The sequence below is a fragment of the Petaurus breviceps genome, unplaced genomic scaffold (assembly GCF_028583685.1).
Source record: "Petaurus breviceps papuanus isolate PSGF00001 unplaced genomic scaffold, PetGlider_PUasm1.0 140, whole genome shotgun sequence".
NCBI lineage: Eukaryota > Metazoa > Chordata > Mammalia > Diprotodontia > Petauridae > Petaurus > Petaurus breviceps.
Genome location: NW_027185698.1, coordinates 16,114,405 through 16,141,420, shown reverse-complemented (window position 1 = coordinate 16,141,420; position 27,016 = coordinate 16,114,405). Strand labels below are relative to the sequence as shown.

Sequence of the window (27,016 nt, the reverse complement as noted above, 5' to 3'; positions counted from 1 at the left end):
GAAAGAAAGAAAGAAAGAAAGAAAGAAAGAAAGAAAGAAAGAAAGAAAGAAAGAAAGAAAGAAAGAAAGAAAGAAAGAAAGAAAGAAAGAAAGAAAGAAAGAAAGAAAGAAAGAAAGAAAGAAAGAAAAGAAGGAAAGAAAGAAAAGAAAGAAAGAAAGAAAGAAAGAAAGAAAGAAAGAAAGAAAGGAAAGAAAGAAAGGAAAGAAAGAAAGAAAGAAAGAGAAAGAAAGAGAGAGAGAAAGAGAGAGAAGGAAAGAAAGAGAGAGAGAAGGAAGAAAGGAAGAATAAAGTCTTGTTACAGGACAGGAATAAAAAGGTCATGACTAAAGAAGCTGAATGAAGAGAAACGCACACTGTAATACACACAGTACAGATACTCCTCAAACCTCACACTGCATCATTTTGGGTAAAACACAATGCTGCACTTACATAATTGACTGATTGTGATAGCTTTTCAAATCCTGTCCAACACTGGCTGTTACTATGATCTTAAGAAAGAAAAAGAGATAAGTATTATTAGCGATTGAATTAAATAGAATTAATCATATTATGCTAAGTATGGTACATATAATTAACATTAACATATTTTGGGTTCATCTCTTAATTGTATAGTTTCTGAATGCTTGTCAACACTATATTCTCATAGTATTAACACTATATTCTCATAGTGTTAACACTATACTTAATGACACAATCAAAAAAAATGTAAACTCCCCAAATGACAAATAGTGATAGGTAAATATGTATATGTGTGTGCGTGCATGTATATGTGTGATGTATGTATACATATATGTGGTATTGCACACTCAGATACAAACACATATATAGTATGTGTATAAACACATATACACACCCAAATATGAATGCTGCATATATGTGTATATATGTAAGATATACATATACCCAGATATAAACATGCTTATAATACATGCATGCATATGCACATATGGGATATATAATACATATATACATATATGTGAGTATATTAATGAGCACGCACATATATTTCTATTAAGTAAAAAGCATTTCTCATTTGATTTCAGATCCTTCAAAACCACAGTCTCTCACAAATGGAAGGGCTTTTTATTTCATCGGTGAAGACTCAGGCTCTTGAAAGAAAATGGAACTTTAGATCTCAAAGAGAGCTTGTTAAAATTTAGTCTGCTGCCAAAGAGTCCTCGGAAAAAAAAAGTTATAGTTCTGTAGACCCTTCATATACTGTTATTCTTTATCACTCCTCTGAATTTTTGAATTTTCAAAGTACTTTTAAGTTGACATCATACAATACAACACTTGATTATATGTTGTCATGTTATGCTCTGGTTGTTTCATGAGGGTACATCTGTTCTCATTAACAAGAGTATAAGTTTCCCAGCTAAGTGGGGCACTGGACCTGGAGTCAGGAAGACTCATCTTCCTAAGCTCAAATCTGGCCTCAGGCACTTAGTAGCTGTGTAACTCGACAAGGCACTTACCCCTGTCTGCCTCAGCTTCCTCATCTATACAATGAGCTAGAGAAGGAAATGGAAACCACTCCAGTATCTCTGCCAAGAAAACTCCAAATAGAGTCATGAAGAGTCAGCTACAACTGAGCAGCAACAACAAATCTTCCCAAAGGAAGGGGAGTTTCTCTTTTAATTTAGTTGTATTCCCCATGGTCCCCAGCTGAATGCTAAAAGCACACAGTAGGTGCTAAGTGCTTGTTGACAATACTATGCTCCTGGTGATAACTGCTAAGTGGTTCGGTGTCTCCAGAGTAGAAAACCACTCATAAATTTGGTCAATTCAATCAAATAATTGGTCGGGTCAATAATAATAATAAAGAATCTGTTATTCAACTAAGCTCACAAATTGCTTCACTAAATCCATTGGTCAATTTATTTGTCAAAATAATTGAACTGGTAATAACAGTTCATAACAGAAAAAACTTGGGGATTGGGGCGGCTAGGTGGCACAGTGAGTAAAGTGCTGGCCCTGGAGTCAGGAGGACCTGAGTTTGGTTCTAGCTTGAGACACTTAACACCCACACAAAAATACTAGCCGTGTAACCTTGGGCAAGTTACTTAACCCCAAATTGCCCTCCAAAAGGCAAAAAAAAAAAAACCAACCAACTTGGGGATGCCTGCCTGTGCAACTGGGAAAAAACTTTACAAATTATGCTCCCACAAAAAGAGCTCTTTGATCTGTGTTTTTCTTTTTTCCTTTTTTTTAGGGAGGAGGGCAGGGTAATTGGGTTAAGTGACTTGCCCAAGGTCACACGGCTAGTAAGCGCACAAGTGTCTGAGGTCAAATTTGAACTCAGGTGCTTCTGACTCCAGGATTGGTACTCTATTCACTGTACCACCTAGCCGCCCCCCATCTGTGTTTTTCCATCACCTTTTAAAGAGCCTATCCATATTTTCTTTGTCTCCATTTCTTAGACCTGTACTCATTTGGAAGCTCAACACAAAGCACCTCCAATTGAACCTCTTAACTCATCTCCCTGGTTCCAGCCTTCTTTGCTCCAATTGTCCCTGTGTAATACAGTCATATTAGTCATCCTGAAATACTGTTTTCATCATGTCACTCCCCTGCTCAAAGACTTTCAATGACTCCCTACTGCCTATTAAATAAAACCTGGAATTTGAATTTCCACATATTTTGGCCCTAACTTACCTCTTTGCTTTCATTTCCTGCTACTCCTCACATGAATCCTCCCTTAAAGTGAAACTGGTTTACTCAGTATCTCCTGAATGTGGCATTCTTCCCTGCTCCCATTTATATTAGCAGCTTTTCATCTATCTTGAATGACTTTCTCCAATGCAAATCACATTCATCGTTCTCTCTTCTCTCCTTCTAGCAAAATGCAGCAGAAATGTCATCCTTGCCATAAAGCCTTCTCTGGCACACTCCAGTCATAGTGATCTCTTGTTTCTCTAAACTCCTATGGCAATTACTGTCTGTACTGTTCAGTTAGCAATTAATCATGGTGTGCCTTTGTGACATCCCTGTTTTGGTCATCTGAAGCTGAAACAATCTTTGATTGTTTATTTTTGTTGTTGTTCAGTGTTTAAGTCTTGTACAACTCTTTGTGACCCCATTCGGGGTTTTCTTGGCAAAGAAACTAGAACAGTTTGCCATTTCCTTCTAAAGCTCATTTTACAGATAAAGAACTGAGGCAAACAAGTGACTTGCCCAGGGTCACACAGTATGTATCTGAGGCCAGACTTGAACTTAGGAAGGTAAGTCTTCCTGACTTCATGTCTGGTGCTCCGTGCACTGTGGTGCCACCTAGTCGCTCTTTGACTGTTCATATCTCGATGCTCTTTCTCACCTACCAGACTGCAAGTGTCTATGGCACATGGACAACAAGCATGCTGCCTTACAAATAACAGGGGTTCAATAAGATTGATTTTGTGTGATTTAAATATTTCCAGAAGCAATACATAGTCTTGATCTGATGTTTCTCTTAGGGGACATGAGTGACACTGATAAAAAAAATATAAAGAATATATAATAAATATAAACATAAAGAATATATAACAAAAAAGAATATATTCTAATTATACAAAAACAAAATAGCACCATGATTTTTACATTAGAAATTGGGCTGAACAAAGGCATCTGACACTTTCAATGAAACAAAACCCCCAAGCTATTCACAGAAGTCCCCTAGAAAGGATTCAGGTTCTAACATTATTTTCCATTTCTCTAAGAAAAACCATAACCCAAAACCAAGAATGAAACCAAGTATCACTCAGTACACAATAAAAACAAAAGGTCTCTTCCCAATTTTGTTTCAAGAAAACCACAAACCAATAATGAAGGTTAGTAAAAGAATAAAGCAACCAGGAAAATGTAACATATTGACTTTGTATATAGTGAAAAGATGAAATTCGCTCCAAAGACCACAGTCAGGTTTGCCATAACATGAAAATCTGTGCCATGAGGACATGGCACTGCTATTTGTAATGATTCTTGGCACTAAATGTCTGAACAATCTTTTTCTCCCTAGAATTGTAACTTTACGGCTATGTCTATGTGATGTCAAAATAGCCAGTTAATTCAACAAAGACCTATTAGTCAACCCAATCACTTGGTTGAATTCAGGTATTCTGTTGGTCCTTTGTGAAATACAATGGAGCCTGTTGAGATTATTTACCCTTGTAGGACTGGATCCTCAAGGGGAACGGACTATGTCTAGATAATTGTAAGTGTATTGTTGGTGTCCCCATTCATGTGATTTAAAAGGGATGTTTTTTCCTGTAGTGACACAGGACTGTTCTGGTCTGAATGCCTGTGATAGTCTGACTTAAAAAGCATAGAGCTTGCCATCCTCTCCAACAAACTTGTTTCTGGAGATTTTTCTTCCCCCTAAAACTGAGTCTTTCACCTTATTGCCACAGATGCCAAGAATGAAATAGATTCTGGCCTCTCTACTGACACTTTACCTGTCCTCCACTAAAAGAGATATCTAGTCGAAACCACTTCTGCAATGGAAGGATAAAGTTAGTTTTCACAGCAAGGTCTTCCCCTTTGACAAGATGCATTTGAATGTGCAGATGACCTAATAAGAAAAAAAAATGAGTCAAAAATGACAGAAAACTAAACATAAAAATAGAATTTCTGATATTAAAAAAATACTTAAACAAGATAGTCTCATTTCTTGTTGAATAGGAAAATTAGACCAGCTTTTGGGTGACATTCCACTTTGGGCAATGTCACTATCTCTGAATATTAACTTTCTTAGACTAGGATTAGCCAATAGGTTGGTGTGTTTGATAAAGTCTTCTCTTTCAATAAATCTTTACAAAACTCCTATTGCTCTATGAGGTCATTGTGTTGTACTTACCCTCTTCAGTTAGAAATAGGGATGGTGTGCCATACATCTCATTTGAATCAACAAAGTACAGAATCCCACAGAGATGTGCTTTGCAGTAATGGAGTAAATAAAGCCATACTGAAATGGTAAACCTGTAAAAGCAAAAGGGAGAAAACAAGAAAGAAAGCTGGCTTCTTTATCTCACTCAAGAACAGGTTATTATAGTTAATAGCTACAAGCAAATTATTTTCTTTCTAATAAAGGGATGACTTTGCCTTCAAGTATATCTTGGGAGATGAGCAGCAAGGTATGATTTTTCAAGACAAGGAAGCCACATTAACCTATACCACAGAGGAGGGAGGTTTCATTGCACAAATCCAACATCCAAGTGGACTTTCTTTTAAACCCTGTTTTTGTATCTCTCTGAGAATCTCAGGTGACATCCTTGATTAAGGTTAGTTAAAGAGGAAATAAAAATTTAGGTACTAATAGAAGATAATTTAACAAGAAGTGATTCTAATTTGAGTGCCTAAAAACAAATACTATGACACCACAGTTAGGACTTTTGATCCCTTTTCTTTCCTGCAAAGGTAAAAATCTTAAAAAAATAAAGTAGATTAGATTATAACATATATTCATCATATCATAATTGATAGTTCTAAATTATTGAGTATATTGTTTTCATGTATTTTCATGCATTTTAGTTATTTAGTTTCACATTTCCAGCTCACCAACATGGAACAAATATTGCAAACATAAGTTTTTCTAGCAGAATATGAATTCCAGGAAGGCTACTGATGTTTTGTTTTTTTCTCTGTATCCCCAGAGTCTAACAAGTATGTGCTTATTGAATTTGAGTGATTATTTTTTTCCTTGGACTTCAGCCATCTTATTTGAAAAAGTAATATTTTATATTTTGTGATTAATAAAGTATGACAGAAAAGTATCCAATGTACATTTAACCAGAAAGTTATAGTACTATAAAGAGTATTTATATAACAAACACTTTTAACTGAATAATCATTGGTCCCAGTTGAAACAAATATGGATGAGTTCAATGGATGAGTAATCTGAATTTGTCACAATGCTAATTCATAATAAGAGTTAGGGTTCAAGGAGCCTCAAGTTGTTCAAGGGTATACAGGTATTCTTCATGTTATTGTACTTTGCTTTATTACATTTTATAGATATTGTGTTTTTTACAAATTGAAGGTTTGTGACAACCCTGCATCGAGCAAGTCTATTGGCACCATTTTTCCAACAGCATGTGCTCACATTGTGACTCTGTGTCACATTTTGGTAATTCTCACAATTTTTCAATCTCTTTCATTATTATATTTGCTATGGTGAACTCTAATCATTGATCTCTGATGTTACTATTGTAACTGTTTTGAGGCACCACTAACTGCTCCATATAAGATGATGAATGTAATCGATGAATGTTATGTGTGCTCTGACTGCTGTACCAACTGATCAGCTGTCTTTCTCCCTCTCCTTGGGCCTCCCTGAGACACAACAGTATTGAAATTAGGCCAATTAATAACCCTACAATGGCCTCTAAGTATTCAAGTGAAAGGAAGAGTCAACTGATGCGGCAAACTTCAATGTTGTCTTACTTTAGGAAATTGCCACAGTCACTCCAACCTTCAGCAACTACCACCCTGATAAGTCAGCAGCCATTAACACTATGGCAAAACCCTCTACCAGCAAAAAAAATTACCACTTGTTAAAGGCTCAGATGATGGCTAGCATTTTTTTTTAGTAATAAAATATTTTTAAATTAAGGCATGTACATTGGTTTTTGTTTGTTTTTTAATAGAAATAATACTATTACATACTTAATAAGCTATAGAGTAGTGTAAACATCTTTATATGCCCAAGGAAAATAAAAAATTCATGTGACTCATTTTTTTTTGTGCTATTCACTTTATTGGGTTGGTCTGGACCCGAACCCGAAATATCTCCATGGTATGCCTGTACTAAAATCCTTCAAAATGTCCAGGGCTTGACAGTCTGGTCTCCAAAATCAGTGGTGAGATATTCAAACAGATGGAACCACACAGCTCCCTCCTGACCACCCAGCTGAGAAAGCACATGAAGATAAGTTATTACAAGGAAGCTTAGCAATAACATACGCTCACTAAACTGACTTAAGATCTATCTATATCCCAGCAGCATGGGAAGGATTAAATCACTCTGCTAAATCCATCCAGTCTGAGGAGGCATCCCTCAATCTAGCTGAAAGAAAATGCATGTTTTACTGGAATCAATGAAGAAAATCAAAAGTTGTCCAACTTTCAAAGTCTTTGACCTAGGAAGGGCAAAGTAGAGGGGAGAAAAAGTGCTGACTAGAAAGCTACATCTGAAATCTTTGTGTGGCACCAACCCTTGGACTCAGGTATTTTTCCTATTGTCACTACTCTTGTCAGGTGTATAAAACCCCCAAAAAGCAATAATGTATATGAAAACAACACCAAAATAAAGTTGGACTTTGTGTAATTCTAATGACCAATCTTGGTCCAAGAGAATAGGTCATGAAACATTTCTCTTGGCAAAAAGTTGCAGCACTACTCTGCAATGAATTATATATACTGGTTAGGTGCAATCATTATGTGGACACTTTTATTTAACTATTTTTCTCTTTGGGAAAATAGGCCAGTGAGTAGAGTACTGGGCCTGAAGTCAAGAAGACTCATCTTCCTGAGTTCAAATCTAGTCTCAGGCGCTTCCTAGCTGTATGACTCTAGGCAAGTCATTTACCCATGTTTGACTCAGTTTCCTCATCTTTAAAATGAACTGAAGAAGGAAATGGCAAACTACTCCAGTATCTTTGCCAAGAAAACCCCAAATGAGATCACAAAGAGTTGGACACGACTGAAAAACAACTAAACAAATTTTCCTCCATTATACTTGTATGGGAGTCTGAAAATGACTGCTACATAAAAACAAAAGGCTACTAATAAAACCAATTGAAAGTAAAAAAATCTTTTCCCACCAATTCAACTAAACCAAAGGATAGCTGAGAGTTGACAATAATTCAGGTAAATTGGGCCTTCCAGGCCTATGGAGCTGGTTTAGGACTTGTAGACCTTAATTTAGGTTACACAGATATTGACCTTTTAAAGAGTGTATTAAAAAATGCATGTCTTTTAAAAGACCGAATTAGACTGAGTAAGTGCCCCAGGGAGAGTCTGTGAGCACCACTGGCCTCTGGTTTATATTCTCTTTACTTACATTGGGTAATCAATACGCTGGCGTCTGGTTGCCTCAAGCTCTCTGTTCTGAAACCTCTGGAACTTTTTCACAATTCCCGTGTTTTCTCCACTGGATGCATAGAGAAAGCTGAGAATATTGACTACATCTGAAAACAACAAAAATTTTCTGTCTAAATGATCATATAAAGACCATGTTATCCATCAAACTAAATCCTTAGAGGAAATATTTTTCAAGATGGGGGAAAAAAACCAAACTGAACAAAACTTGACTCACAAGATAATGAAAACTCCTGAGATTTGTATAGTTCCTTTATTCTAACTGGTTTGCTGTTCAAAAATCTTCCATGCATTTAGGCATCCTCATCCTCTAACATGCAAATCCCTTAAGCCAGGCCTATCATGACCTTGCAGAGGTGGGAGAATTTATACTTGTGTCTCTGGAGGGCCCAGTGATATACACAGGCAGAGCCTTCAAGGGAGATCTGGGGTAACTCAGTTAACCCCAACCAACACCTAGATATGGCTAATCATTGGACTCATTTGACATTTTGCTATGGGAAAAAAGCTCACCGAATTCCTGGAATCATGGGATTTTAGATCTACAGCTGTGAAATAACTTGGAGCATCTAATCCAGAAGTTCCCAAAGTGGGCAATGCCACTCCCTAGGGGGTGCTTGAATGATTGGGGGAGGGCAGTAGAAACCTCAGGTGCAAGGGGGGGCACTGGATAAAAATAAGGGGGTGATGGAAGCATAAGGAAAGAAGAGAAGATTTTGAAAAACCATTCATACATGTTTCACCTGTTGTATAACGGAGTTAAAGTTATACTGATTACATTATTTTACAAATAAACCACAAAATGCAAGTTATAACCAATCAGCGGTCAAGTCTGACAACAGGTCTTAACAAGAACAGGTTGGCAGGCAAGCATGTCATACATTGTTAGGAAGTCCAGCATGCATCAGGCAGGAAATATGTGCATGTAATGCCTTGTTTACAATATGATACTATATAGCTACATGATGCAACATTGCATCATCAAAATTCCAATGAAGGAAACCCCCACACACACAAATTTACAATAAATTATGAAATTTAAGACATTATTTTTTTTAAATCTATTTTTTGAAATGCCACAAATTTCAAAGAAAAAACGTTAAAGGGTTAAAAAAAAAAGTAGATTTCCAGGGAGACACTGAATAATTTTTTTTAAAGGGGGAAGTAGGCCAAATAAGTTTGGGAACCTCTGAATCTAACCCTCCCTACTTAAAGATGAGAAAGCTGAGGACCACAGAGGTAAAAAAAAAAAATGACTTGGCCAAGTTCCCACAGATAGCAGGGACAGGATTCAAATTCATATCCTCTGACACCAAATTTTGTTTTCTCACTGCCTCTCATTTGTTTTCTTAAAATACTCTTTGGGCTTAGTTTGATAAACCCTACAGGGAACACAAACTGTCTCTACTAAAGTATTCAAATCATCCTATTTAGCAGGGCTCCATTTAGGAAAGTAGAAGATAGAGCCACTGTGCAATGCACCAAATGCAAATGTTAGCACTAAACAACAGAGCCTCCTGATGAGACCCAGGGCATCAGAAGTCTGGCTCATCAAAGCAGAAAATTCTCAGTTATAGAAAGAAAAGAATCTCTAGTTTGTTCTAACTGGGAAGTCACCAAAGCACAGTGCAACATCATAGACAACAGTATACATATTTAATATCATTAAATGAGCCAAATTTTTGCAATCAGTTTCTGAAAAATCCACCTGCTGTGTTAACAGGTCAACCCATTGGGGAGTAGAGGACTGTGTGGTTATCAATGCTAACAGGAGACCTGCAGTCTTACCTTTCCCATTCAGATGCCAACGTGGGAATGGGCACTCTCAACCTTCTGATCTGCCTAAAGGAATTTGGCCAAAGGACTGGAAATGCCACAAGGGATTTTTAGAGAAACTGGACCAATTTCACCCATCAGGTTCAAGTCAGCTGAACCTTAGTTTGGCATCCATGGGGTTGTGTGGTACATAAGATAGACAGATGGCTAAATTGGACCCCTAGGAAACCTTCTGTTAGCAATAGCTGTTGAGTTATCTAGTGTGCAGTAGGAACATTTATCAAATACGAACAGGATTTTTCTGCTTTCCAACCTGACTCTAGTAATATGGGCTCAGCAAAGGTTTCCAAACTGAATAAAGGAAAAAGAAAAAAAGAAGGTAACAAGTAAGTATTGATGTGGGTCTCCTGTGCTCTGGGATTAAAAAGATAGCAAGTGGGGAAAGGGGTCCTGCAATAAAATACTATGTAAGAAAAAAAATTCGACCTGAGGGTCTAAACTAATTTTAAAGTACCCCACAGACCTACTCTGTCCAACAAATCCAAATTAATGGTGATTTCCTTCTGAAATGGAAAAACCAGACCTTGTGCCTGGAGCTTCAACAACCATATAATTTGGAAATTCAGGGTTATGACAGATAATGTTATGGTTTCCCTTCTACTGTTTACTTCTAATTGGATTGAGAAGTAATCAGTCAACTTTGTCATCCATGGAATTTTACCACTGGAAGGGACTATTTAGCTGCTCTAGTCTAAAATCTTTATTTTATAGATGAGGAAACTGGGATTCAAAGTTGCAAAATGACTTTCCTAAGGTCCCCTAGCTTGTAAGTAGCAGAGCTTGAATTAGAACCCAGATCCCCTGCTTCCCTTTTGCAGTATTCTTCCCACTATACCATACTCTCTTCTTTCAAATTCCTTCCCTAAATCCATTTCCTCTGAAAGAACTTTGATTTGATAGGTGCACCTGGCATGAGGTTACTTGACTATGCCAAAATGCCAAGGTGAAGTTTATACCAAAATGCCAAGCTGACTACAGATCTTCAAAAAACATTATCAACAATTTTGTTCATTTTGTTTAGAGCATGCAAAGAATGTGGAAACATCTGTGATTTCATCAGCATAAAAATCTATTAAATCATAGGGATTTTTCTGAAGCATTGAAAGATTAAGTGACTTGTCCAGGGCAACACAATAAATGCTATTACAAAGTGGTGAGTTCCCCTTCATTGGAAATCTTTGAGCAAAGGCTGAATGACCAATCGCTGGATGAGTTGTAGAGGGGATTGCTTTTTCTGGGTATGGATGGGCTGGACTAGATAGATGGTCACTGAGGTCTCTTTCCAACTCTGACATTCTGTGATTCTATGAATAAACTAGAACATGGCAGAACAGGATCTGAACTACACCACTACTCATTCAGATCACAAGAACACTAAAAGGAACCATTAGGCACAGAGTGTGCTTCTGCTCCTCAATAAGAACACCATTAACACAAAAGCCATCCAGAATCTTCTCCATCTTATGAAAAGCCAGATTTTCATGTAACCAGACACATTTCTTACAATGTGGCACAGCACAAAGAAGCTTTATTATTTTGTCTGCATTTTAGGAGGAATATGGAGAAACCAAAAATAGTTGGGGAGAGGGGCAAAAGCCCTAGTAAATGAAGCCCATGAAGAAGAGAAAATTGATGGGATAACCAAATAATGTTCCCTATATATACTATTGAAAACTCTTTAAAAGATGGTCAAAGGATCCCACGCCTATTGACCCTAAAAGATGATTTGAAATTTCTATCTGGACAGGTAGGTGGGCTAGATATTAAAAGACCTCAACTCTTAAGTGGGTTAGAGGAATGGAATATTTTTTACTAAAAATCTTTAAGAACGCTGTGTAGCCCCAGCCTCCTCAAAGTCAGGAAAAAGGACTAGGTGACCCTCTGAAGTCTCTCCTGGCTCTGTGAATATATGCTTTATATAATACATAGAGGCACAGGGGTAGGAGAGACTTCAGAGGTCCTCCCTTTCCTCCTGGGTATTTAGAGTTAAGCTTGTGATTCTGGAAAATGTGAGGCTAGATAATAAAAGAATTAAAGCAATTGAGATTTGAGAAAAAAAGTTATGTAGCAAATGTTTGGGTTTTTTGAAAGCCAACAATCACAAAACTGCAGTAATGGTATATCGCTTACCTGCAGAAAGCCACAGTATGAACTGACATTTTTATAGGGATAGTTAAAATCCCATTACCACAAAATCTGCAGGCCCCCTAATTATTTTTGCTGCAATGGAGCTTTGTTAAAAATTAATATATTCCTAGAAATTACATTTTAAGTCTGGCTGAAACAGAGCAGATACCTTGGAGCTCTGTACTGAATTAGCCCACAAAGAGAAAAGGACAGGCGGAAGACCGGTTTAAGCTCAGCATGGGATGGAAGGAACGTAAATTTGAAAATGACCCAGTGCTGGGAAGCATGGTTAATATGCTGGATTACAGAACTGTGATCCAAGAAAAAAAAAGCCTCAAAATGCTAGAAAAATGGGTTGGACTGAATTGAATTTAGATGAATATAAAATCTTCATACAAGTTTAAAAATCAGCCTCCCAAGTAGGACCAGGCAGTCATGGTTAAACATCAATTCCTCGAAAAAGATCTGGGTTTTTTAGTGAATTGGAAGTTCAAAACAAGTCAACGCATACCACAAACAAGAAAACTAATGTGGTCTTAGGCTTTGTTAATAGTAACCAGAAAGAGGAAGGTGATAATCTCTCTGTACTATTCTATCTTAGACTTCATAGGGAGTATTGGCAGCTAGGTGGCCCCATAATGCACAGACCTCCAGGCCTGGAGTCAGAATGACCTCAGTTCAAATCCTGTCTCAGATACTTACTAGCTACATGAACCTGGTCAAATCACTTAACTTCTGTTTGCCTCAGTTTCCTAATTTGCAAAATGAGGGTAATAATTGCATCTACCTCCTAGGGTAGTTGTAAGGACCAGATGAGATGATCATTGTAAAGTGTTTAGCACAGTATAAGTGCTATATAAATGTTAGTTATTATTACTGCTGGTTCTGGGTACTACATTTTAAGCAAGACACTGATAATTTTGAAAGTGTCCAAAGAAAAGTAACAAAAATAATGAAGGAACTTTGGTCACATCACCTGAGAACTGACTGAAGGAATTGGAGATGTTTAACTTGGAAAAGAAACAAATTAGGGAGGGAACATGATAGCTGTCTCCAACTATCTGTAGGCTGCTGCATGGAAAAGAGAATGGAGCTGTCCTGACAGGCCTCAAAGTACTGGACCAAGGACAGTGGTAGAATTGCAGGAAGGCAGATGAAGGCTTGACAGAAAGAAAAAGCCTTGTGAGAAAGAAAAAAATACCTTTTGAGAGATAGTGAGTTCCAACACACTTAGAGGTTTTGCAGCAAAAATTAGATAACCATTTGCTAGGTCGTATTGTAGACAGGGGCCTTATTTAGGTACGGATTGGATCAGATGGGTTTTAGAGGTACCTTCCAGTTCTGAGACTCTGCTTTTGGTCAAATACCACACACATACGACAGAGTCATCTATTCCACTGTGAGTTTCTGGGCTTTTGTGTGCTGTTGAATATTTCAAGAGTTTCTGTAGGTTTCTCTGTTTGAAATGTTACAGGTGAGGTAAAGTAAAAAAGGGGGAGGAGGTTAATTAATAATTGCCACTTGACAGATGAGAAGAACTTAAGAGTTCAATTATAGTTTAGCTTTCATTTCCCTCATTACAATGCACAAATACTTTCCTATAGAAAAGATAGAAATCAGATAAAATACTATATCAAATTATTCATTGTGGAGTATTTCTTTGAACCAAATTACCAGAGAATTATTTCTATGGTCCATCTGATGGAAGATGGAAATAGCTTAATACAGAATTATATAGAATCCTTCCTATGGCCAATGGAACCTTAGAAATCTTCTACTCTGACGCCTACCTGAAATGTGAAACTACTCTCTAAAATCCCTCACAAATGGTCATTCAGCTTCTGTTCAAATATTTCTAGCATTGGAGCGCTCACTACCTCAAAAGTCAGCTCATTCCATATTTAGAAACTCTAATTGTCAAGAAACTATTCCTTAATCTGAACTGAAATTTGCATACCTTTCCTAGTTTTGCCCTCTGGGGATAGGTAAAATAAGTTCAACATCTCTTCCATAGGAAAGCCTTCCAATATCTGGGGAAAAAAAGTTACTTGAAAATCTATTTAAAAAAAAAATCTTTTCCTTGACAAGATAAACATTCCTAACATTCCTTCAACTCATCTCATATGACATAATTTCAAGTCCTTATATAACAACAACAATAATTATACCAGATATGTATACATCACATTTAAAAAGCACTTAATATACCTGATCTAATTGCATCCTCACAAAAATCTCCGTGAAGCCAGTGCTATAGAAATTATCGACCCTGTGTTACAGATGAAGAAACAGATCTATCGAGTTACAATGACTGGCCCAAGGTCACACAGCTAATAGCTGCAGATTCAGAATCTGAACTCAGGTTTCTCCAGACTCCCAAGTCCAGCACCTTTCCTCTATGCTGTTCTGCCCCCCTTACTCACACTGTCCTCCTTCGGAACAGACTCTAGAAGCTCTCTCTTTCCTAGGCTTTTCTGACACTTTTCTGACCTCTGATCTTAACTCTATAAACTCTGTATAATTATGTCACTTCTCTGTCCAAGAAACTTCTAGCATAAATACAAACTTCTGTTTGGGATTTCAGGCCCCTCACCATCTTTTGTCAGCCTTTCTTCACTAGGCTGATAACATATTACTCTTGCTCCCACCATTTATGTTCCTGGAAAAATTGGCTGACTTGTTTTTCCCCACACACACCATTCCATTTCCTGGCTCTTCAGTTTTTATTCCGCATGCCTGAAATGTTCTCTCTTGCCTTTGCCTCCCAAAACTTCTAGCTCACCTTGAAGGCTCAGTTCAAGATCCATATTCTTTATGAGGTACTTCTGATTCCCTGCTCTGAATCACTTTGGACTTATTTTTAATGTATTGCCTATGTACTTGTCTGTGAACATCTCATACCATCAAAGTGTAATGGAAGTTTCTTGAAGGAAGGGAATGTCTCTTCTTTGTCACCAGCACCCAGCATAATATTGGACATAGATCAGGCAATGGTGGTATCCTGCCCAGATCTGATTGCCAGAGTTAATCTGAACAGAATACAATGATAACTCCCTCATCTTGTACACTACTCTTCTGTTAATATGGCCTAAGATTCCATTTGATCTCTGGGTATCCATGTCCCATAGCTGGTTCCCAGAAAGTTTGTAGTTGCCTGAACTGTCTAGACACATCTCCCTATCCTATACTTGTGCAGCTAATTTTAGGCTCTAAGTGTGTCACTTTTCACATATCCCTCTTACTGGAGGTGGCCCAGTGTTGTGGCCTGTTGAGATTAAAAAAAAAAATTCTTCTGCTATCTTCTAACCTATTAGATATCTTGCTCAGCTTTAAGCCATATGGAAATTTGATAAGCATTCATCTAAGTCACTGATAAATGGCTTCCTCTAATGATATTGGTTATAATGGAGTTTTATCAGTATTTATGTTCTGCTGGGCATCAGTGACAGACAAGGAAGAAGCAGGCCTTCATAAGGTAATCCTTTAGTACTGCAAAAACACTCAGGGTAAAGCTCTATCCTAGAAAGCACTATACAATAATAATGTAGCAAAAAAAAAACATTAGTAGGCACTAGTTCTAACTAACTAAATTCCACAAAGGAATAAAGATAATAAACTTTGAACCATCGGCACCTTCTTATCCCCCAAGGCATAAATAATTTCTCTCCCCCACTTAATTAACAATGATTTAATGAGCAAGAGGGAGATACCTTTTTGCTAGTCTATCTCTGTATTATACTAGTAGATAAAGAAATAACAAGGTACTCAGTCTACTTCAAGAGTTGTAGAGGTTAGGGAAGAATAATTACTTACTTCATTTTGTGGTTCTTGGGAGTTTGGCTTAAAAGTCAAGGCCAGATGGCTCTGGAGGGTTTGCTATTAATGGTTCTGCTATTTTCAAGTCACCTTGGGAAGTACACTTATACAAGTGATCAACACAGTGATGTCACACTGGCCTATTGGCTTTCTTATACAGGCCCAGGGATCTTAATTATAATGGCAGGAAGATACCTCATTCAGCTACACATTTCCTAGAAAAAATTAGCTCCTGTGATAAAAACGAATGAAGAATATGTGCTGACATAGTCTCATCAAGCATGTGTTTTTGTCTTATAAATCCTCATTTAAGTCTGGATGGAGACAATAAAGGCAATATTGATACATCACCTCATAAGGAAGTCAACAGGACTGGTTCCTGCTATTAAGCACAGAATGCTGATGGTAAGCAATTAGAAATATGACAAGACTTAGTGCCCAATCTCCCAAAGATGGAGACAGGGGATCTTTAATAGTTCCTGCCACCCTTTTAGGTTTACCATTTTTACACATTGGTGAAAGCACAGATATGCGATTAGGATTAATCATTTTAAGCACCTACTATGTTCAAGTCCCCATCCAGTATCTAGCAATCTGTTACAAATAATTGATAACAGAGTTCTGAGGACTACAAAAGAGGTTTATGATGGAAATGGGAAGTTTTGAATGCAGTACCAGACAGTCGGGTGGACCCTTTGGTCAAAAGACCTGAGTTTCATTTTTAATTCTGCAAGGTAACAGTTCTATGACCTTGGGAAAGTAAATTCACTCAACCAGGTCTCATTTTCCTCAGCTGAAAAATGAGAAATTTGGATCTTATACCACATACACAAAAAGCTTAAAATGAATATGTAACTTTAACATTTTTATGTTTAAAACCTTTTGGTCATGCCATAAAAAACTTGGAAGAATATAAGATTAGGTACCTTTTAAAGCTATGCCTGGGGGAATATGCTTAACCAAATAAGGGACTGAGGTGATCACAAAAGATAAAATTAATGGTTGTGATTACATTGAATTGAAAAACTTGTGTCCAAACAAAATAAATGCTACTAGGATAACATGGAAAATCACTGACTGGGCAAAACTGCATTAAATATTTCTGAAATGATCTAATATCCAAGAGATATAGGGAACTGGCACAAATATATGATTAAGTGCCATTCCCCAACAGATAAGTAGACAATAGATATTAACAAAATTCTCAAAAGAATTGGAAACTATTATGTTATTATATTATTGTAAACCACATGAAAGGTTTTTGCAAACCACTAATAATAATAGAAATGTAAATCCAAACAACTCTGAGGTATTACCTGCTACCCAGCAAATTGCAAAGATGACAAAAATGGAAATAACTAGTGGGGAGGGGCTATAGAAAGACAGAAACACTAGTATACTATTAGTGGAATTGTGAATTGGTCTGCCCACTCTGGAAAGGAATGTGAAATATGCTTTTTAAAAAAGTGACTAAAAAGGCCTATCCTTTGATTTGGAAATCTCACTGCTACACATTCACCCCAAGGAGGTAAAAGATAGAAAGATATGACCTGTATACACCAAAATATTCATTGTAGGACATTTTGTGGTAGCAAAAAACTTAAAACAAAGTAGATGGAAACTGATTAGAAATGTGCTAAAGAAATTATGGTACATGAATATAATGGAATGTTATTTTTTTTAATGATTCATATAAAGAATTTGGATAAGTAAAAGAAAACTCATATGAACAAATGCAGACTGAAATAAGTAGACTCATAAAAATAATACACACAATGGTTATAATAGCATAAACTGAAAAATAACAAAAAAGACTATGTAATTATAATGACCAAGCTTGACCCACGAAAAAGAACTAAGAAATTGTGTCCTTTCCTTCTTTGAAGAGCTTGGGAACTATGGGTGTGGAATATCACATATACTATCAGACACAGCTGATGTGCTGTTTAGTTTTATTGACATGCTTTTGTTTCTTCTTCTCTTTTGCTTTTTGTTATAAGGAATGGCTTGCTGGGGAAAGAAGGCGGAGGTATATATTTGGAAATGATGAGGTCAAACTAACGGATAGAAATAAAAATAAGATAAATAATGTTTGGCTTGTATGAGATGATTGCAATGGTCCCTTACAAATCTGATATAATAAATATATGAGTCATTAGAAGGTGTCTAATACAATTGAGGAGTTCTTCCCCATAGTGATTCTGCAAAATCAATATGGAGTCATGACCAAGGCTTCTTACTCATATCTCATGGAAAAATAGGTACCTTTAGTGGGTTATATCAAATAGCTTAGCATGTGCTTCTTGGATTTTCAATATTTGAATCAATTCCAGACCACTAGGCATAGCTTCAAGCTAATGCTCTCATCTTAACTATTTTTGACTGTGCTAAGCATAGTGAGTCCAAGCTAACATGGCAAGTACCTTCCAAAATAGCATTAGGGTTTACTCACAAAAGCCAGCCTTTCTGGGGTCATGTTGGTAGATCACATTAATTGATCGACTCATATTGATGGATTATGATCTAGATCTAGAGATGGAAGGAATTTCAGAGGTCAGCTAATCACCCTTTTATATTACAAATGATGAAATTGGTCACAACCCCAATTGCCCTGCCTTTTCCCTTCCAAAAAAAAAAAAAAAAGAAAAGAAACTGAGGCCCAGAAAGGTTCAGAGCCTTGTCCAAGGTCATATGGGTAGTAAATGGCAGAGCTGGGACTTCTGCTCAGGTGCTAGTATTCCAAGTTCAGTGCTCCATGTTTTTTCACTGCACCACATTATTTGGGAATGGTTTTAATTATCTGGGCATTTTTTTGGCTAGACATACCCCACCACAAAAGGAAAGACAAGGGTTAATTTGGGGGTCTTGTGTAACTAATTGTATGATATGATCAGCTTAGAGAGATGAGCCAGGGCCATCTTCTAATATCAATGCTTCCAGCAGAGTGGTATGACATAAACTGGGATTTGTTATGGGAGCTGGCTTAGAGTTTCAGTATTTGAGATTATTCTTCCAGGCTTATAGACAAGCATGGAGTCATAAGAACTGAGCAAAATCTCCAGTACTGCATCTATGACGATACAATTATAAGGGGATAGACTTTTCCTTAGAGAGGATGTAGAGAAAAACAGTCCATAAGCACATGGCACTTGCAACATGGCCATCTTCTAAATTAACATAAGAAACCTGCTTATATGTGGGTGGAAGAACTCTCTAATAATACTAATCTGTCACAGGTGCAAAGAGACTTTGACTCACCCTGAATATTTCTATAGAGCAAAAGGAAAGTAAAATAAATCTGTGTGTACAGTAGCCCACAGGCAGAGCCATCACAATAAATCAGACACTTGACAAAGTATGTATCTCAGGAAAGCCATGTTGCTGCTGGAATCAGATGGTGAAAGGGACTGAGCCTGAAAGAAGTCCCACTGACTGAGAACAATTTATCAATCCTCGGTCTTCTTTATCCCATCTTATTGTTTTGAGCTGACTCCTGTTCACTTACCAGCCAAACAAGGCTGTCCTACTGTGAACAACATTAGGGCTGGACCTCGTCCATTCCCCAGCCATAAGGGAGAACAAAAGTCTTCATGCTTTCCTTTTCAAGACTATTTTATCTTCTCTTTTGATTTGTCTTTTAGGAAGAGTACCAGAAACATGTTTCTTTTTGGAAGGGGAAACACATTATAGCACCATTAATGGAGCAGGTTAAGAAGTCCCCTATTTTGGTCTGCTTTAACCACTTATAAAGGTTTTCCTCTGAGTTAACATTGTTTATATTGGCTTGCTTCCCAAAGGTAATATGCCAAAGAAAAGCTGGGGGGAAAATCCCACTGAACTATTTCTGAGCATTGTGAATATGGAATAAAGAAAAAGAATTTCACATGTTAAGGTTATGTTCAGAAGCTCTGAGAACTCAGTAAGCTCATAAATGACTTCATTTTTAAACTTCCAGCTCTCGCTTCATACATTCTTCAATGAGAAATATATGATTTGCCAAACACGAAATGGAATCATTAAGCCATAACAAAGTAGAAGGCAACTGAAAGCTGTGTACTGCATATGCCCGGTGCTTCACTCCCTTTAACAAATTAGGTACCCACTATGTATGGCATTCCAGACAGATGCAAGTATGAGGTTCTGATGGTATAAAGTATACATATTGATCATAGAAATAAATGTGACCCTGCTTATTCCAGACATTTAATTACATGCCCAAGAAGGGAATTAGATTTCCTCTCATTGGTATAGATATATTTACAGTCCAGGAAAAGTACAAAGTCCTGGCTATCTATTAAAGAACAAGTGCGTACTTCTCATTCACATAGAGATACAATTAAAACAAAGTATAAATCTTACTAACATGCTATTTCACTAGGACAATTTTATTCTAATCACCTATTTAATAAGATTATATGGATTGATTAATTTTTCTTTTTCTTTTTTTTGGAGGGGGGAAGGTAGGGCAATTGGGGTTAAGTGACGCCCAAGGTCACACGACAATGTTTGTGTGTGTGTTGTATGTTGTGTGTGTGTTGTGTCCAAGGCCGGATTTTAACTCAGGTCCTCCTGATTCCAGGGCTGGTGTTCTATTCACTGTGCCACCTAGCCACCCCCTTGACTAATTTTTCATGATATAAATAGTAATATTTTGGTGGTGCCAATAAAGCGCTATAGCTTCCCTCCCCCCCACAACCGCCTCCCCTTCCCATATGGGACCTTTGGCAGGAATTATTTTACAACAAGTGACAAAGGTCTAAGTGACAAGAGAAAATAAACATGGTCCATGTCTCAAAGTCCACAAAGTACTAAGGAAATCCCCAAAGTTTGGAAGATTTCAGGATCATTGGACTCAGAGCTAGGTCAGACATTAGAGATCCCTTAGTCCAACTCCCTCATTTTGCAGATGAAGCAAATTGAGGTTCAAGGAGACAGGGATTTGCCCAGGGTCACAGCAGCAGTAAATAACAGGGCTGAAATTTAAGCTCAGATCTTCTGTTTCTAAGTATGTGTCACATGAAAAGGATAATTTTTTTATTAATTTGTTTGTTTCCTTTTAGTTTACAGGATTCAATTCCACAATTGAAAAGGATACTATTTTGATGAACCTTGATACCAGTCATACTTGAGTAAGTAATCAACAAACAATTAAGCATCTACTATATTCCAAGCACTGTACAAGGCTCTGGAGATGCTAAGACAAAAATGAAACAGTCCTTGCCCTTAAGGAGTTTACCCTTTTATCAAAAGGCATCGTAGCTTTTGCCCTTTGATCACAAGGTTTCGACGAGCTTCTCAGGATTAGGATATAGATTGGGTCCATATTTGCTAAAGGGTTAGCTAAGAAAGCTATTCAAAATATGTAGTATCAAGGTATTCTTCCTTGATCTCAGTGCCAACGTGGAGACAAAGACCATCCACTGTCTGAGTGCAGCTTAGCTTTCCACTCCCATCTCACACACACATACTTTGTCTAGGGAATCATGTTGAAGTCACTGATCATTGAGATACATCTAGGGGAATGTTGGAGCAAGCTTGAACCAACTTTTGAGCTGATCATTAAATTTTCAGGATGAGTGTTTACACCTTGGAAATTCGAAATCAGGGCTTGATTTATTGTTTTGTTGGTTTCTAGGCTTAAGAAAGTGATGGAGAAAATGTTAATAATGCAGATTAAACTTAAAAGTGTATTTTAGGTACATTTTTTTCCTTAAAAGCTGATGAACATTTACTAGCAAAGCATTATATACAGCCATGGCTATGCAGAATGCTTTTTCTTTAATTAATGCTTTAGGTGGACAGGAACAATCATCTCTAATTCCTTTTTTTTAGTGGTTTGAATTTTGCCCCTGTATTTCTGTGCCATTAAAAACCCAAACATCCCTCTTATAGTCACTTTCCTCCATTTTTGTTTCTTATTTTCTCCTCTTCCATTCTTCCCCCCAGTCTCACCTCCCAACAAAGTGGGAAGTAGCCCACAGATGACAGAAGCAGAGAGGTTGGACTGGGGGATGATCAGGGGAAGGAGTTTACCTTTCATGTTTTTTAAATTCTCTCTCTTCAAATTCTCCTAATTCCATAAAGTGCTAGCCTGCCCTGATACTAGACATGAGAAGTAAAAAAATGGCATCCTACCAAGGAATAAGACCATCATACCTACCATTTTCGAGGGGGCACTGGGGTATCTTGTTTGCCTGCAGGTTCCATATGTAGTTCATGTTCCACTCAAGACATACTTGATGATCTTTGAAAGGGCGTTCAAAAGGTGGAACTGATTTCAACAAAGTGAAGTTCTTTGTTATAGCATGTAAGGAGTTTTCTTCCCATCTTGCACTCAGATCTTCACTGTGTTTGTGAGTGATCCAGGCATGTAGTATCACAGCAGAGACTGCAATGGAGTGTCTGATGAAATAATCATCTCTATAAACCATGATGCTTGGGAATTTCACATGCACCATTTTAATTCTCCTAGTATGAAGATGTTTCTCATTCATCCATCTCTTCTTATATACTGGAATGCTGCTTCTGAATTCAGATGAAACAATGGCTTCAAAATTGACCACACAAGGCTGAGAACATAAATACTGAACTGAAACTTCAGAAACATTGCGGACATTTCCTTCAATAACAATGACATGAATGAAATCTTTATAAGTCACACTTGGCTTGGCTTCTGGGATCAGTGATGTAGTCAGGAGTGTTTGCCTACCCAAGGATGGCACAAAGTTCTGAAAGAAAAAAAATAAATCTTTAAGGTCAGATCCCCACTACATATATGCCACTGATATTTTTATCATCTATTTTGCAAATTCTAGCAGTGTCTGGTACCTAATAGGTACTGAATAAATGCTTGTCAATTGATTTGCTCTATAAGGGTTGGTGGATTTCATAGGGGAAAGAGTCACTTATTGGAGAAAACAAGAATCGTACAAACTAGGAATTGGCTACATTAAAGTCTTTGTAGGTCCATGCCCTGGCACAGTAGCAGCTGCTAATCAAAATGCTACTCCCTGAACAATGTGGCAACAATCCACAGAGCTGCTTTCCAAAAGGAGAGCTATGACATCACAGGGCTGGCAGCAATTGAAGCGGCTGCTAGAGTTTTTCAAAAGAGACACCCCAGTTTCAGATGCTGTAAAAACCATTGTGGAGACTTCAAAGAGTCGTGGTCAGAGCCTGCCAGCATTCATCAGGGAGAAGGGATCAAAGTGCACCCCAAGGGTAACGTCAACAAGAATGCCCAAAAAGGCCCTACCTTCTCCCTCTAATTTCAAAGTTACAGACCAGTAGGAGACTTGCATTGTTCTAAAAAAAATCAAACACAGGCAAGTTCAGACCAAGAATGGTCCTGCTCATCACCAGAAATATTAAGAAATATTTTAGCTGCCTATTTGTTTAAGAGAAATTAGCTGTTACCTTAGAGCCCCTTGGCGAAAGTTTGCTATGGCTACACATCTGGACATTTCTTCCAGGAAGAAATGGATATAGTCTTAATAGCAGAACAACAAACTAAATGAGCACTCCTAAGTTCAAACTGGCCACTCGAGAATCATGAGTAAAATCTGAAAACTTGCTTCTCTACCAGATACAATTGTCACAACGTGGTCCCACTGGCAGAAGGGAAATCAAAATAGCCGCTTAAAAAAAATTTTTTTTTGTTTTTTGCTTTTTGGAGGACAGTTGGGGTTAAGTGACTTGCCCAAGGTCACACGGCTAGTTTTTGTGTTAAGTGTCTGAGGCTGGATTTGAACTCAGGTCCTCCTGACTCCAGGGCCAGTGCTCTATTCACTGTGCCACCTAGATGCCCCAACTTTTTTTTTTTTGCCAAGTCATGGGAAATGGATGGAAAGGTATATGGGTATAGAGGTTCTGAGACCCTCAGGAAAAAAAAGGAAGTTGGTATGCCCTCTAATTTTCACTCTTACGTGAAAGGATTAATTAAGTTACAATTTCACATATATGTATAAATTATAGGTTTAAAGCAGATATAAAATGATCTTATAATTAGCAAGTAGTAAACTTTAAAGGAAGACTGTTTTGGTCCTGCTTTATAAATCTGGGATTGAATGCTGTTCTCTGGGGAATGGTAAGAGAACTAGCAATGATAGCAATAACAGCAAGTTCAACTAATGAGTTGACTCAGCTTTCAAGATTACAATGGAGTCTGTTCAGAACGACTCAGCTGATCCAAAGCAATGCAAGATCAATGACGTTGGAAGCCAGTTTAGACCATAACTTGATTTGCAGCTCACTTTTTACATTGGTGTGATATCTCCAAATGCTTCCTCCAAAAATACTAGTCAATGAGCTCACATGATAGCTTTAGCAAAATAACAGTTCACAGCGACACTAAGACATGCAAATAATATGTAAAATAGTATGTTTTGCATCTCATTTCAGAAGAATGACTTTAAACCTCCTCTTCATTCTTTTAAAAATTGTCTTACTCTTCCATGCACCGTCCTACAGTATCATCAAATATTTCTCTCATCCTTCAGCACTTGGCATTGAACAAGACAGCATAGCAAAATCCCAATTAACCAAAATGTTGAAGGAAACACTATTCTGATTTGCTAGTAATTTCTGTCAAATAGGAAACCCTTTGTGTGGTTTCAATTTGTTATTACCGAAAACTGTTCCAGTCTGGTTTTCTGTTTTTGTAAGCTTGTTGACATATTTTTGAACTTTCATTGATGACGACCTCAGAGTATGTGTTCGAGTAGCTGGGGGTCATCATTGTGGAGATCCACGATGATCCATGTTCAGTCCCGCAGACACAAATAGCAGTGATATAAAGGATTAGACTGAACTTTCACTGATCCCTGATATGAATTGTTTACTTAAGAAATCCCTAGTGTGAGTTTCTTTTCTTTAAATTTGCTGCTTTTAAAAGTTGAACATACAAAAATAGGCCTAGTTAGTTTAGAATTCTGATTATTTTGGTACTGGTGATTCAAAAATCGTTAAGTATTTAGATTTTTAAAGAACACCAAGAAAATAGCATTCTGGAATACTAAGTGATTACAATCTAGAATAAATGATATGAATAATTTTTAAGTATCTGTTCATATATATGAATATGCTTATGTACACATACGTAAAAATACCTTAGTAGTTAGGGGAGGGGGTTGGGATTTTAATTTATAAAGGGGCTCGATCAGAGGAATTTTCCACTCTTCAACAGATAAATTTGCTACCCGCATCTCTCCCACAGAGAGTACAGCTATGCAAATGATTGCTTGGAGGACAAACTCCTGATTGGTTTTCTGTGACTGGAGCTGAGACGACTCCATTGACTTGGACTCTGGTGGGGAGCAAGTGTTAGTAGAAGTGCCTCCTCTCTGCACTCATCAATAAAAATGAGCCAACAGACCTACTCAGTTTCTTTCCTGTATTTCCTTTTTCCTTTGTACCTTCTTTCTTTCCTGGAGAGCCCCATGGGGCTTGGGGAAAAAATCAGAGGGGATTCCTCCCATCACCTCTCCTACCAGCAGGAAATGATGAATTGTTGAAGAAACACAAAACAAGTTACATGAACTTATTCAAATGGCCTGAGAAGTGTTCCTCATACTCAAGTTCCTGGTCTTTCTGAGCAGAGTTAGAGATGTTCTGGTGGAACTTCCCATATCAAGAGATGGCGGCAGCCAATGGCAGCAATAGAGTTCTTGTAGATACACATGGAAGAAGCAAATACACTGTACATGCCCCACTCAGCCTGAAATTCATGGGTAACATTTCTGAGCTACAACCAGATTCCTTATATAGCATATCTCATAATCTAGCCAGAAAAGGGAGATTTCTTGAGCAGTACCGGCTTTGAAGGTTGCCACACAAAGAACCCCAGTTTTGAAAGTTCCTGAGCAATAGACTTCTTGGAGAAAGAAAAGAATCATCCATGTATCTCCTGCAGCTAATGAAGCAACAAGAAGACTTAAAACCATGATGGGAGAGGGGGGAGATCAGAGTATACCCTCCTATGACAGTGACATTCATATAATGCAGGTCTGATAGAAAGTTGGGTTCCCTGTCCAGTAGCTCCAAGGTGTTTGCCTTCTAGGGGTAATGCAAACCACAGGAGGAACGATTACTTTCAGAAGGACTATGCCGCTGGTGGGAGAGCTGGAGATTTGCCAGAATGTCAGAATATAATCCTGCTGGCAGCCCTGAGTTCAGTTTTTCTGAGAGGAACTACTGTGAGTGTTTTATATGTTTTCTGTATTTCCATATGGACTCCTATGAGTGATCCGAGTGCTCGTTTGTTTTCTGTATTTGGGGGTTCCTGTGAATCTTTTGTTTGCCCTGAATTTTCTGTGGGGGTGAGATTCAAGGGGTCATTTACCAGATATGTATGCGTTTCTTCCAGTCATTGTTTAACAAATGGAGAGCATGTTACACACATTTGTAGAACTCTAGACATAAATATATTTGGAAATTTCCTACAGTATCCCTGAGTCAGGGCTAATCAACCAAAAGAGAAAATTATACCATTAGGTCAACCATGGAGAATTGGACCTATGTCAGCTCAGATCCTGGGAAACCCTGGGCCATGGGAAGCATATTATTCAAGGAGGAGATCCCCATCTCACTCCTGTTTTGTCCAGAAGAATTTGTATAAAAGATGGAATGGAGTTACACATTCTACACAATTCTAGATAGTATTTACTAAAACAAGAAAGAAAGCAGAGTTGGTAGCAGATTGCAAAAAATTACTATTTTAAATGTATAGTTTTTAAGAAGTCAGATCTTTTGGTAGTAAAGACTTTACAGATCAGTTCAATTTTTTTTTGTTTATTATTTTTCAACAGATTGGCAGTTATAAAACAGTGGGTTAGTGGATTATGCTAAGGAGATTACTAAAAGAATGGGGAGGAAGTAATGTGCAGGCAAAGACTCATAGATTAGAAAGATTTTCTAGTACAGTGGGTGGAGCAAAGGCCTCATGATCAGCCTTGAAGATTCAGAACATAGCTTGTGCAGAGTGTGGGTTGGATGAGTTTCCTGTCTTTTAGAACATATGGAGCATGTAAGCCAGGGTCTGGTGGGTTGGAACAAGACCAATGTACTTATAACCACTGCCTGCAGGATGCACAGAACCAGCACCTATCAGTGACACATCACACTCTAAATATTGATTATACTAAGCTGATTTCCTGGCATATGTTA

At 37.6% G+C, this 27,016-nt stretch overlaps 1 protein-coding gene across 1 annotated transcript in view; it reads right to left on the bottom strand.

Annotated features, from left to right (window-relative positions):
• SEL1L3 (SEL1L family member 3) overlaps positions 1–27,016 on the bottom strand; it is a 128,021-nt gene that overhangs the window by 90,351 nt on the left and 10,654 nt on the right. Inside the window, exons 2-6 of the mRNA XM_069068930.1 lie at positions 22,014–22,581; positions 8,037–8,163; positions 4,833–4,954; positions 4,432–4,547; positions 431–489 (exon numbers count right to left, since the gene is read on the bottom strand). Coding sequence (XP_068925031.1) covers positions 431–489; positions 4,432–4,547; positions 4,833–4,954; positions 8,037–8,163; positions 22,014–22,581 — 992 coding nt within the window. The remainder of the gene's footprint in view (positions 1–430; positions 490–4,431; positions 4,548–4,832; positions 4,955–8,036; positions 8,164–22,013; positions 22,582–27,016) is intronic.